Source organism: Lithobates pipiens, unplaced genomic scaffold (genome assembly GCF_037356315.1).
Source record: "Lithobates pipiens isolate NorthernLeopardFrog02 unplaced genomic scaffold, aLitPip1_a1.2 Scaffold_18, whole genome shotgun sequence".
NCBI classification, from domain to species: Eukaryota; Metazoa; Chordata; class Amphibia; order Anura; family Ranidae; genus Lithobates; species Lithobates pipiens.
The window spans coordinates 256,739,868-256,754,428 of record NW_027507758.1 but is presented as its reverse complement, the minus strand read 5'-3'; the positions used below and the strand labels follow the sequence as shown (position 1 = coordinate 256,754,428).

Sequence of the window (14,561 nt, the reverse complement as noted above, 5' to 3'; positions counted from 1 at the left end):
ATTATGGAATCAAACTGCATAAGAAAGGCTTTGCCGATATCTTTTATGCACAGTCCTACTGATCCAATAAACAAAGAAGATCAAACAAAAAAATAAAACAAAAATAAATAACACACCATTGAATCCTGCACAGTTTTTTTTTTCTGGGGGGGCACAGGTAAGCTCATTCTCCTTTATACGAAGGTGTATAGCTGAAGGAACACTTCACAAAAAAAGCTACAATCCATAGTATACTAAGGCGAACAATTATCATAGCAGCAGCAAAGCCTGAAAATGAAATGTGTGTTACCCAACTGCTGACAAGCTAAGTTAGTCATATGTTATGCTGATAGGATTACAACTCCATTGTACTTCCCATCATGATGAGTATGAAAATGGATATGGTCTTTGCTGCCAAACTGATTTTGAGCTATCCTGGGATCCTCCTACAGGTTTATTTAACCCTGTATAGTCATATAGTCATCCTTTATGACCAATTCACTTTCTTATATTGGTCTCATTATAATACATAGCTGGATAGGGATTGTCTTCTTATACATTTATTAAAATAAAAACAAATCCTCATTTACCTTTAAGTATGTAAAGTCAAGAAGATATATATTGTAACCTCTTTATCAAAGATCTGTACTTTATTGAATTTATTAGTTATAAAAATGACAGTTCAGTTCTCAGTTACCTTAGAAAAACACATTTAACTGGCACACAGTTATAGGTAGGCAGATGAACATCAAGTGCAATGTGTTGTGGGTAACAGGGAGCTGATGGGTTAATTACTCAGCCTGGGTGGCTTCTGAATCAGCACTGGGCCTCCTGTGCTCTTTGACATATCTTCAGTCTCCTGTCTCCTCTCCCTGTCACAGCAAAACCTAAAGATATAATAGCTATCTGGTTACCAGCAGCGGACATCCATATTTCATATGGCTGGTGAAAATTTTAAGAAGGATGGATTAGAATCCTAACATGGAAGAGTAAGGATAGCCTTTTTGTATGCAGAAAAAGTATTGTGTTTGTTTCATTTTAGCTGATCAAAACCATAGTAATTTTTTACACAGCGTGTTCTAATTTGTGAAAATATTTATTTTTGATATTGGAGTTCAGCTTTAATATAAGTTTTCATACAAGTTGTTCTATAAACATTTATTTCGTATGTGGGTATTTTAATCTAATAATTGTAGATATGGTGTTGCTGGTGTTTCTTGCATGTGTCAAACACTGAATATACAGCTTTTAAAATATTTGAGTGCAATGTATCTGTCATTTAACATATAGCAATTGTGACAAAAATTCCATACAGAATACGGTCTATATTTTTGTAAAGTGTAAATGTAATTTCAAGCCCATTTTTTGTAACTGGAACGGTCATGTATAGATCCTATTACTACATTGCTTGACGGTGTTTGGGTGAAACCTACCTTGCAAACAACCAAGTAACATAATGCAGTGAACAGACATAATATATCACAAACAGAACCAGTATGATATGCTGTCGGCACTTTTCAGAGTCATTGGAAATCCCTATATTTTGTCACTTGGAGACCAAGTTATAGTATTCCACTATGTGATAGATTTTGTTTTAATTTATTTTGAGAATATTTCTGCACAGACTATTTCATTAAGTCAAAATTAAATTTTCTAAAACTCTTCATTTTTTTTTAAATACATTTTAAAATATTGCAAAGTGTATCAACTCAAAATTACTGTTTAGACAAAAAAAAAAAAAAAATCAGTAGAAGGTGAATCCTAATTGAATAATTACTATAGGATATTGCCCTTTGTTTTGCCTTACTAAACAAGTTAATGTATGTTCTCTGTGTATAATGGCACATAATACACGCAATATGTATTAAATGATGTCACCATACAAGGTGCTTGTTGATTTCTATGTTGTTTCATTAAAATGATTTTATTTCTTTGTAAAATAGTTAATTTAAGGCATTGTTCTTACCTCAACACCTGCTTTGTGTGGGCATTTTAAAAACACAGTATATAAAACTAAAAATGTTTGCAGTTGCTAATAAATATAAAGATCATAGTAAATATCCATGAATTAGCCTAATAACATAACACTGAGACCCAAGTCACAAGTTAGAAGGAGCAAAAACAATAAGGAGCAGATGTGTCATTGTGACAGCCGGTGAGCAGAGTCTCAGGAAGGTGGCTTGATAAAAAGAGCCTTAGGATATATACAGCACACTGGATACCCACTGAAAGACAGGAGTTGTTGATGGTAGTGACCTCTGAGCGCAAGTCATCTTACTATAAACAGAAAGGTGTGGAAAGCCATTGGTTTGAGCAGAACTTGTTTACTATCCAGATCACCTCTTTAGTTAACTTAAATAACTGCTGGGAGCTGGCAGCACGGTGACAACTCAAGGGAGGACAAAGTGTCTTAGTGCTATTCGATTCAAGACAATACTGACAGCTAACACAGAACTTTGTGATACTGAAATCCAGCACCTTCTCCATTACTCCCACCGCTTACTTGGATTGTGTTTTCCTAAATGGCTTACCGGACATAAGCTTTTCCTGTTGACTGATTTTTTTCTTCTTGTGAATTTGAAATTTTGGGAATTTACCTAGACATTCAAAAGGTAAGTTTGCTTTTAATGACCCGTATATTATTACTAAGTGGCTGATTTTCATAAGATATTGTATGTTGCAGGATTGCAGGCCTAACACTTGCTTGTTTAATTTTTGATGCATGTCATTTGCAATATTCAAGTGCGTTTCCTGTTTTTTTACATTATAGCTGTTATATAGACATTTTTATTCCAATACTTTTCAGTACATTTATGTGAAGAATTGTATACTGTTATTTAATGATATAGAGTATTATTTTTATTTAAATCAGTGTTATTTATGTTCTACATCATGCAGTGAAGAAATAGAGTTGTTGAAACTGTTTCTTTACAAAAAAATAACCTAACTTTAGCTCGTAAAGTACAGTGTATAGTATAGATATGTTTTATTGGAGCTGGTTATACTCTTCAAGGTTTAAGTTACTTGCAATTGAAACTTTAAGAACGGACAGTTGTCTTTAGCACATGTCGTATCATCGACTGCTGTTGAAACATTTAATTAAATAAGCAATGTAACAAGTGCACTTCTTGAGTGGTAAGCCATGCAATATAAATACTTTAAAAAGAATAATACTGTATATACGTGTAGTTTATTTTGAAAAAATTATAAAGGGAAACACAATAAATAAAACCTTCAATTGTCCATTAGCTTGATTTTGTTTTTCAATATGTTGTACTGTTGAGGAATGAATTATTAGAAAAGCTGTTGAGTTGCTGGAGCCAATGCACTGTTTAGTTTGGTTTGCAGGGTCTGATGAACAGCATGCTGCAGGATTTTGTTACATGCTAGTTTTCTGTGCTTCGTGCACTGATAGTTTCTTGAAGTGAGCTTGTGGTTTTCTATCCACTATAAATGCCATTGTGTATATGCATAATCTGAATTTATCTATGTATTTGTATCTATGAATTTGTATTGGATTTTGGGTTGAATTGGCTAGATTGTTTGTACAGTCGAATGGTTTGCATTTATTGACTAACAATGATCAGGAATGTATTGGAGTTTCTCATTTTAAACAATTTCTATTTAGTTTTCAATACTATGTAAATCATTTGTGTACAACTGAATTTTGAAAAAGTGTATTTAGTCCTCTTTGTGTTATTATTTTATCTGTTACTCTGATAAAAGTATGTCAGTTTGTTTATAAGCTTATAAAAAGACATTTGTATTTAGAATACTTAATTGTTTTCAAGCACAGAGAAGTTATATATGTTTCTCTTTTTCCTACCACATGGCTCTGGTTTCTAGGTTCATAAATCGTTGCCTTTTTATACATTCTACTATCTTCATTTCTGTTTTAAAGTTATTAAACCTACACAGCATTCTACAATCATAAAGTGAATCTGGTAAAACACCTTAATACTTATTAACTTACACCATACCATAGAAAAGAACCCAACACCAGCATGCCTGCACTGTAATATTCATTTATTTTCAGCATAGGAGCATTTCCAGGTTTGTGTCAGGCTTAGTTTGGCAGTAACCCTCCAGACATTCAGATCCTAAAAAGGGTTAAGAAAGCTCTATTAATACCAGGAGCCTGTGTGGCTAGCTGTGAAAGATAAGATCGGTGGCTAGTAAATCAAAATGCCTCAATAAAATACTTTGCTATACAATGAAAAACTAATATTACATTACATGGTGTTCGCTTTCTTCCACACGCCTTTCCCTGCATGATTGGCATTATTTTAGTGCTCGAATGAGAATGTATTTTATAGCTTAGTATTTTTCTAGCTGCAGAAACCTGATGAAAGTAGATTTCTTCTATTTAAAAAATGTTGTTCTGGAGTTATTTTATAAGTGAAGCCCTTCTATTGAAGCATCCTAGTGGGCTTCTCTCTTTGCTGAAGACAAATGGGATCTAATCTGCGCCTGTGGGGTATACCATCTTTTGAAGTGTCAGTTTTGTGATGAGCAGCCTTAATAAAGGCCTTGTAATCTGTAAGCAACCTGTGTTGATAATATTGTGACTAATGTGGCTTTTATGTCAGTGTTCTGGCATCAAAGAACAGAGGAGGAAGATCTGTTATATTTTCTTGCACCTTCTTGCACTTGCCTACATCTATATATAATTGTTGAGTGGTGAAATTATGCATGTAGCAAAGTGTGTAGTTTAATTACTGGTGTAATAGACAATAAAGCAGTTGTCCTTAACAACCTGTAAAGTGTGAGATCCCAGAAATCTTTACAACAAATATAATATACTATTGTAAATTTCCCTTATTATTTTAAGTCGAAAAAATGTTTTAATAGGTAGATTCAGAAATCTATACAACAAATATGATATACTATTGTCAATTGTCATTATTTTAAGTAGAAAAAATTTGTTTTGTGATTACTATAGGGGAGCTGCAACTTTTTAAAATTGTACATGTAATGGTTGGTTTTCACAAAGTTCCAATTGCAAAGGAAAAAAAATATGTCGGTGGGAGGGAATTAACAGTGATCCTGACATAGAGTGATACAATAAGTTAACCTCAATTATAATACATAAAGGTCAATTTGATAAAGGAGCAGAGACCATTCCCCTAGAAAACTGCATGTACACTTCTTAGCTTAAAGAATAAAGTATTCGCTTTGAAAGCCCAATCGTGTTGAGAAATAGTAAAAAAAAAAAAAAAAACATGATTTGGCCTTGCATGTGAATATGATTGAAGTAAACATACCTTCACTTTGCTAAGTGAACAATCCATGCTAGTTTAGTAAATCAACTCCATGGTGTGTTAAACAGCTAGAATTTTGGGGAAGATAATGTTCACTCAGTTTAGTTAAAAAAGTAAGGCTTTAAAGTATAAAGTATTCTATGCATTAACCCAGTCATGCTCAAGATAAAGTCCTGTTTTTTTTTTGGTTATTTTTTTTTTATTTCCATCCTGATATGCAAATAGAACTGTACTGACTATTTAGTGCTGTGGTAGAAAAAAAGTTAGTGCTAAACATTTTTGATGATCATTTATTAAAATGTATCTATAGCCCAAACTCTCTTTTTTGGGATAGATTGTAAAAAGGTAACACCTCCCCTTTTTCTAAAATCTCCCACGGGGAAACAGACAACAATAAAAAGCTGACAGGGTTCTAGAATTCCCGCACTTAGCCTAAAAATATCTTTATATCTGTTTGTGTTGCCCTTCAAAAGTTTCCTTTACTTCCTGTCTGGGGAAAAGGTTGTCCCCAGGACAGTGAGCAGAATGAAATCACCCTAATGGTGCCCGGAGAGCATGGAAACCTGAAAGGGGTTTTTATCTACAAAAATGTAACTTATATTTTATATATATATATATATATATTTTTTTTTTATTCAGGAAAGTATTAGCAATCATAGAAAAGGTTACATATCACTGGACATGCTTTTTAACAGGCTAGTATAAAAGTAGTTCTGAACTTCTATGGATTTGTGAATATGGAATGTTCAGCAATTGTGTGCTATTGAAACAGATTGACTGAATGATTGACCTCCATATGCTGGAACAGCATGATTGTGCCATGACCAATGACAAGTCTTGATTCAGCCAGAATTTTCAGCCAATAAAAAAAAAAAAAAAAACTTTCTAGAATCCATAGTTTTTGGAGACTTCAACAGCCATTGACAGACGCTACATATATTTCAATTGGAGGCATATGATGCACTGAGTTGTTTTTAGTGTGAAATTACTAATTTGTGTGTAAATGGTGAATTAAGCCACACTTTAGGTGTTTGAAAAGGATATTATTTTATTATTATATCATTCTCTGGAAATGCTTAGTAGACTGTTTTATTTTATTAATTCTGAATGTACTTTATGATGTTTTACATAATTAAAATTTTTACATACAGTACCCTGAATATTTTCAGAATAATACTTTAGCTATCTTACTGTAATTGTTTTGGCATTGTCTTTTCATTTGAACTTCACCTGACGTATTCACTAACAAAACAAGTGCAATCACCTATATCCTTCAACCAGTAAGAATCCAGATTTCCCTGAATTCGAAGTATGCCTTTTACATAGTATTTATAAGTAAGCTCATATATTTAATATGTAATACTTATATATTACATATATATTTTATTAGAGCTAACTTAAGTATCAGTTAAAATAAATATAGTTGCATATTCTAATTAACAGTATCAAATGTTGGAAAATTAGCAGCTCCAAAATACAAGTTTAAGTGCATAAGAAACGTTCATTAAAAAGGAAAAAAAACAAACAGAAATATACTATATGTATAAAACCAAGAAAGAAAATGTTAAATATAATTAATGTAGACAGACAGGCGGTAAAAAGTTTTGCCTTGTGCTGCAGGTTACAAAGACTGAATTAAAAGATGTACACATACGCTAACAGATCAGCGAAATGAATGGTATTGGTCTTTTAAAAACAAATTACGACACCAGTACTCCTGCCTGAAAGTATTTAAACTTGAGCTTGGGGACAGGGTTAAGAAATATGTGGCTTAATGATGATTGAAATTGTATGTTTAAAATATGCTTTATTAATGGACACACATATGCATGTGCATGTCCTTCAAGTGTATGGTGGCTGTAAATTCAGATAACATGTTTATCCCTGTCTGACAATGGAGAACCAAAAATAAGGGTTGCTTGTTAGGTTGATTATTGTACCCCATGTACAAACGTATACAGGGCAAAGAAATTTGGTCATAGTGAGCTGTGTTTTTGAGGAACCGTTTTACAATGAAGTGGAATTCTATTGCTTACTTTAAGTTACTGTAGATTGAATCAGTTTTGCTTTTTGTACTACTTCAAAGGTGCATGTTCAGTTTTGAATTATTTAGGCACATGTGCAGTTTGACCCACACAGCATAAAGCAGGGTAGGCAACCTCGGCACTCCAGTTGTTTTGAAACTACAAATCCCATCATGCCTCTGACTCTAGGAGTCATACATGTGATTGTCCGGGTCTTGCAATATTTCATGGGACTTGTAGTTTCAACACAGCTGGAGGCCCGAGGTTACCTACCCCTGGCATAAAGAATAGGAGTTTTTGAGAGATGCTTGAGTTCAGTATACAGCCCCCTTCCGGCAGCTATACATGGCTGGCCATTGCTCTGAGTTGTACTCACGTTTACGGCCCTATCCATTCAGGAACACAATACCCCTGAATGCAGGAATTCTGCATTCAGAACATACATCCCTGAACACATGTGGCCCTAAACATGAGTGTAAATTAAGTAACACTCACGCCTTGGTAGTGTAGTGTGATTGTATCTGGCCGCTGCTGTATATACTGTTCCCTGACTGGGGGACACATGTGACAATAAATTTAGACTAAACAGCGCTAACCCACTACGTCCAAAAACAATTATATATATAAAATCAATACATACACTGGTAACTGACACAGTAGCTAGCTTAATAGACAATTGTGTCTGAGTGATAACCTGTGAATTGGTGACTCAAAAATAAATTATAAAGTGTCTCGTTATAAACTGTACAAATACAGCTAAGAAAAAGTGTTTGGTGCTCCGTGTTCCAAAGGTGACTTTATTTCCACCGCTAGTGGTTCCGTACTCACCAGATGAGTTGGACTCCTCTGCCGTATAGCTAGAAAAAAAAGCTGTGCTTTGAGGTCACTTAAGGGGGGACCTATCCTTCTACCATGGTCTCCAGACACTTTTGCTGTGTAGGTGGACTTCCTATGGTAACACTGGAAATCCAAGTTATGCAAGTATGGAATACATAAACAGAGGACTTCTCGTAGTGTAAGATACTTTAAAAATGTTGATTCTGCTCATGCATCTTATGATAAAACTCCTTTTAAAATTGTGAACAGCTGTCGTTAACTGTGGAATGGCGCTGTTTCACGCTGGTCTGCAGACAGCGCCATTCCACAGTTAACGACAGCTGCACGGGGACATTTTTCATCAGAATTTTTATTAAGCTGATCACAATATTAAAAGGAGTTTTATTATAAGATGCATTAGCAGAATAAAGGTTTGTAAAGGATCTTACACTACAAGGAGTCCTCTGTTTATGTATTCCATGCCTGCATACCATGGATTGCCAGTGTTACCATAGGAAGTCCACCTACACAGCAGAAACATCCAGAGACCATGGTAGAGGGATAGGTCCCCCCTTAAGTGACCTCAAAGCACAGCTTTTTTTTCTAGCCATACGACAGAGGAGTCCAACTCATCTGGTGAGTGTGGAACCACTAGCGGTGGAAATAAAGTCACCTTTGGAGCACGGAGCACCAAGCACTTTATCTTAGCTGCATTTGCACAATTTATCACAATTTATATATAATTGTTTTTGGACATAGTGGGATCAGCGCTGTTTAGTCTAAATTTATTGCCTAAACGTGAGTACCACCTGGGACAGTGTTCAGCTGCATACAGCTGCCACACATTCAGCCTGTCATTGATTTTCACACTGCATCTGAGCCTCCTTTGCACCAAAAATACTCCCAGTTCTTATGCTGCATGAACCAAAGTACACATGTTTCCTAGAGTCCTTATGCTTTATCTACTTTACTAAAGGATTTAAGAATGTTAACAAAATAAATGGTGTTAGTAATAACTTCAGTTATCCAATCCTGTGTAGATGAAATAGGAAAACAGGGATTTTATTTTCACACAATTTGATAATTAAAATGAATCTTTACACAATGTATTGTGTGAACATTCTTAATTTATTTAGTAAATCAGCCTGACGTTGTTTGTTTGGGTGCTTTTTTTATACCAATATGTTAAAGTATATATAAGCTCAAATAGTGAACATCTCTTAATTGCTGCATTTTGGTCTGTTAAAGCTGAAGTATGGCCAAAAAACATTTTTGTATATATGCACAGTAAACTTAGGTTACCTCTAATGAATTGTTCTGTATCTCTTGCTGCTGTAGTGTTTATTATTCTTTTACTTTTATTCGGCTCACAGTTTCCTAATGGCTAAGGATGGCGGGTGTTGAGGCTTGTAGTTCTGGTTGTAGTACAAATATCACAGGAGGTGACTTGCTTGGCACTTCCTTTATTCAGAAGAAGCCTTGCATTTTTTTCAATAAATGCAAGGCATTCTATGATGGGAGGAGAGAGAACTCCAATCACAGAAAGCCTGCCTTGCATTCCTTGAAAAGATTGTAAGGCTTTTTTTGAATGGAAGAAGTTCTCCTGTCAAATAAGTGCTGAAACCAAAACTACAAGTCTCAGTGCAGCATGTTTAGTGTCGACAGGAGACTTTGGGTTTAAAAACTTAAGAGTGAAAGTTTTAACAAATACTGCAGCACCCAGAGATGAGGACCATTTAAATAGAGGTAGCTTATTTGTACTGTGCACATGTAAAAAAGAGTTTTTGGCCATACTTCAGCTTTGACTATAACATTGGGAGCATTTAGTTACATCTGTGCCTGTTGATTTTGCCATAATTTCAGTGGTAAACTACTGAACATCTTTCTCTTATGTCATGGAGATGAGGAGGGGGAGAGGTTTTCTGTAGTCCAAATCAGGAGCAAGCAGCCAAAAGCTATCCATACAACAGTAGAATTTTGTTTGAATGTTTGTATGTAATTTATTTAATGCAAAAGCCCTTAAAACTTCATCCAGACCTGCTACTTGAAGGAAATCTCAGTCATATTAAACAGTTTTTTTTATGCCTAGGTAGTCCATGCCTGCATACCTTGGTTTGCCAGTGTTACCATAGAAAGTCCACCTACACAGCAGAAGCATCCGGAGACCATGATCCTGGGCTTATCTCTATGATTTATATGTTAGGTTTATTGCTTTGCTGGGAAATACACTTGAGCATGAAACACTGGGGGCTGCGAGAGAGGAGAAAGGCACAGATCAGCTATGCCCACCCCTCCCCACTGCTGCCCATTCAGAGAAGCCTTTGTATTTTGTGAATGCGTTCACATACAAATGCTTCTGTTCAAGATGCAAAGCTCAGAAGGATCAGCGCCACTCTCCCAAAATTACAGCCAATTGTCTTCCGGAAGTACTATATAGCTGTCAGATATAAATAATAGAGCTAAGCCCAGGAAGCGTCACGCACCTTGCTGGACTTAAAGCGGAGTTTCACCCAAAATGCACTTCCTCCCCCTCCGGTGTTACATTTGGCACCTTTCAGGGAGGAGAGTGGAAGGGGGACCTGTTTTTGACAGGTCCCCTTTCCCACTTCTGGGAGACGGGGATGGCCCAATCTACCATAAGTTCAGCCCTCCTCCTCTTTCACCTGTCACCAGGCCAATTAGAAAGCACAGCGCGATTCATGCATGCACAGTAGGGAGCCAGCAGTGAAGCTGAAAGGCTTCACTGCCTGGTTCCTTTACCAGGAATGGTGGCGGCAACACCTGGGAGTCGATCCGAAGATGGGCTGGGGTGCCGACATTGCAGGCTCCCTGGAAAGTGCCCTAATATTAAAAGTCAGCAGCTGCAGTATTTGAAGCTGCTGATGTTTTATTTTTTTCACCCAGGCTGGACTCTCCTCTTTAAAGAGTAAGTTCACCTTTACAGAAAAATCAGTAAGGTGAACTTACACAGGACCCACTCCCCATCCCTGCCCAGTCCCGCTGACCTGCACCCAGGTATAACTGCCTCACGGCTCCGGGGCTTAGAAATCCCTGAAGCTTAATCTCTTAAATATACACCATCAGGAGGCATGTTTAGGGGCATTCTAATTGGCCATCACATGGGTGGTTTCACCCAATCAGAACCCGTGTAGCCTGTCCTCTCAGCAGGGAAGAAGAAGAGTGAATACCGAGGGGATTTCTAAGCCCTGGGCCCCTGAGGCGGCTATACCTGAGCTCAGAATGAGAGTTTGCCGCACTGCAGGTCAGCGAGACTGGGGGGGGGGGGAGGTGACGAGGGGGTCATGTGTAAGTTCACCTTACAAATTTTTCTGTAAAGGTGAACTTATACTTTAACTCATAGTCTGCCTTTAGTTTTTACAAAGGAACTGAATTCCTAGAATTCACACTAAAGCGTTTTGAATCACGGGCAGATTTGCCGCGGATCTGCCTTCAATTTGACAACGCCGAGGTGTGAATGACAAAATGCGGGACTTGCATTCGAGATGCCATTCATTTAAATGACACCTCAAATCGTGGTGCGGGTCTGTCACGATAAAACATGCTGCAATCGCGGCAACCCGCATTGTGGGACACATGTTGCCTAAAGATAGTTCAAGAGCTGCTTTCGGGCGACATGCATCCTGCGATGCGGGTTGCCGTGATTGCAGCATGTTTTCTCGCAACAGACCCGCACCGCGATTTAAGGTGTCATTTAAATTAATGGCATCTGAAATGCGAGTCCCTCGTTTTGTCAATCACACCTCAGCGCAGTAAATTCTGCTTCAAATCTGCCCACGATTCAAAACTCTGAAGTGTGAATGCAGCCTTAAGCTGGCAACAAACACTCTTCTATAATGTAGAAAATGACCTGCACTGTGTGGTGTGGTGTGCTCAGAGCCAGTATACCTTAACAGCTCTGGCACCCTTTGGTTGTTAGAATTGGATGCATGGTCTAAGGCAGGGGTAGAAAACCTCAGCACTCCAGCTGTTTTGAAACAAAAAATCCCATTGTGCCTCTAGTCATACCTGTGATTGTCAGGGTCTTGCAATTTCTCATGGGACTTTTAGTTTCACCACAGCTGGAGGGCTGAGGTTGTCTACCCCTGTACTAAGGTGTAGATAGAATTTGGACATACTACCCATCTTATGGGTAGACCCCATTTTTTAGCAAACCTTCAATATTCAGCCGACTCCTTAACCTGGCCCCTTCAATTTTTTAAATCAAAGTTTGTCGAGCTGGGTGGTGTCAGAAGGGCCACCCATGGCTCGAATTAGTGCAATATGCTTGAATCAGCAAAATTTGGACCAGCTTAACTCCTGATGTGCAACAGTTTAAAGAAGGCTAATATGGTCACATTGAGGTATTTATTGGGTATTTCAAGATATGCATAATAATTTTTATTGAGTGCATTACTAAATTTAGTTTTTTTTGTAGTTTCCTATAGTTCAGCTGTAATTTGCACTTGTTTAATTTTCAGATAAAAAACAAAAAGGTATAAAATAATGTTAATGGATAACAAAGCTGCTTTCATTTGCTCCAATTTTTGTAGTGGGCTCTGCGCCTCGGAATTATAAAGTAATTTAAATTAACTCTTGAACTATACATGTTAAATCACTTTAGTGTAGTAAAGATGAGTAAGACTTTACAAACGGTGCCAGCAGAAAGCTGTTAGAGGTTGAGCTTTTTCATTTTAACAATTAAAGATTTTTCTAAAATCCATAAATTATTCAAAATTCCCAGCACAGTGCAGCAGTGATATGCCTTTGGGGAAAAGGAGGCAATGGATTGCACAGTTCATTAAATGTACAAAGATTAAGATGGGTTATAAATTTTGGACATAGTAAGAGATCATTAAATACTTTAAGGTTAATACTAAAGAATGTATAAATTAATTTTAAAGAAGACTGATTTTACATGGTATTTTATATAAGCTGCACACAAACATATATTTGGCTTGTGGTTAAAACTAGCTGAAGTCCCTAGAGTAAACCTGGGCTTCACAACAGACTTATTGCCCCATTCACAACAGCATATATTCTCCTTTGCTTGCCCTTACTGCATTCTGCTCCCTTTAGCCAATGTGGCTTAGAGAGATTTATCCAAGATGTTCTAGTAAGAATCAAGTTCACTTTAATGCCTCATTCCTCAGCAGCACATATTCACCTGTCTTTACTTTCTCGTCACTCTGTTCAGCTGATTGAAGAAAAGGTAAGGTAAATATATGTTGCTGGGGAGCTTAGCATTAAAATACACATTACTTTTCCTACCATGGGCAAGCATAGGTTTACTTTGCATCAAACATAGATATATGAATGTGTGTATACAATTGCTTTCTGTTAGCAACAGTTTTTTGGTCAAAACAAAAAAGGAAATGGCTGGACATGCCATTTATTCAAAGTTATTGCTGGATCTGTCAGGTTTTGGGGCAATTGTCTGCTTTCTACCGCATAGTAAGTTAGCCACAGATAGAACAGGGAGATTGAAGAAGGACAGGGAAACTTTTACCTCAGAACCTCATTTTGTCTTTTTTTTTATAATTTATTAAATTATTATAATTTTATTATAATATTTTTATTAAAGTTTTTACTAGCTTTTACAAATTGCACAAAACAGAAAAAAAAATAGCAAGTATCCACAAATCCAGCTCCACATAACAATGAGAGGTTCTGAGTTCAATACACTATACGGTACAAGTAACAAACTCAAAAGTCTGTCATACATATTCATGAGTAACGTAGATGACTCAATTAAATTATATCACAGCCCATCCCTTAATTACGCAAGCAGATTGTGATATCAATAGAGAATGAGGTTTCAGCTTATATAATGTAATCAAAAATTAAGTAACAGATAATAAAGATTAAGAGGATCCAGGCAATAAGAAGGCACCCTAAAGTGTTTCCATAAACACCAATGTAACTATGCTGGAACATATGATAGCAACCAAATCACACCAGGGAGAAATAGTCATTATAGTCTTCAACAATTAGTTATATTAGTATCACTAAGTAAGATGGTATGTCATTCTGGGAAGCTATAGGGTGAGGAATCCCACAGGAGCCATATCTTATTAAAGAAATCTACCTTGTCCCCTATTCTTATGGTAAAATACTCCATTCTCCTTACCTTAACTATAGCATTAGGGTGTTGAATCTGGAATGGAGTTACTGTGTACAGGAATGCGACACCCCCGCCAAAGGGCAACGGATGGGAATACGGCAGAGATCAGAGGCCTCCTTACATTAGGAAGGAGGCAGATCAGGCAGACATGGATCCTCCAGGCCCGAACAGGGAGTGGGTCCTGATTGGGACCCGATTGGCATGGACTCCTAAGACTCACTGGCCAGTTGGGTCTCAGGAGCTGCATCCTAATTGTCCGGGAGGAGAATCAGGAAGACAGTAGAGAATATTAATTCACTATTGTCACAGAAGCAGTGCTCTGCACCTGGAGCCCACCTTTTTTTAGGCCAATTGAAGTCT

The 14,561-nt window shown here is 36.9% G+C and overlaps 1 protein-coding gene across 22 annotated transcripts in view; it reads left to right on the top strand.

Annotated features, from left to right (window-relative positions):
* The window catches only part of EYA4 (EYA transcriptional coactivator and phosphatase 4), a 390,196-nt gene that overhangs the window by 177,051 nt on the left and 198,584 nt on the right, over positions 1 to 14,561 (top strand). For 3 of the 22 annotated variants that reach the window (XM_077486841.1, XM_077486840.1, XM_077486833.1), the window contains exon 1: positions 802 to 968. The exons of 12 other annotated variants lie outside the window; for them this stretch is intronic. In XM_077486841.1, the coding sequence (XP_077342967.1) occupies positions 961 to 968 (8 nt within the window). In that variant the 5' untranslated portion in view covers positions 802 to 960. Of the gene's footprint in view, positions 1 to 801; positions 969 to 2,158; positions 2,592 to 14,561 lie in introns of those variants that run through there. 7 more of the 22 variants (XM_077486847.1, XM_077486845.1, XM_077486836.1 and 4 more) reach the window with 6 other exon arrangements.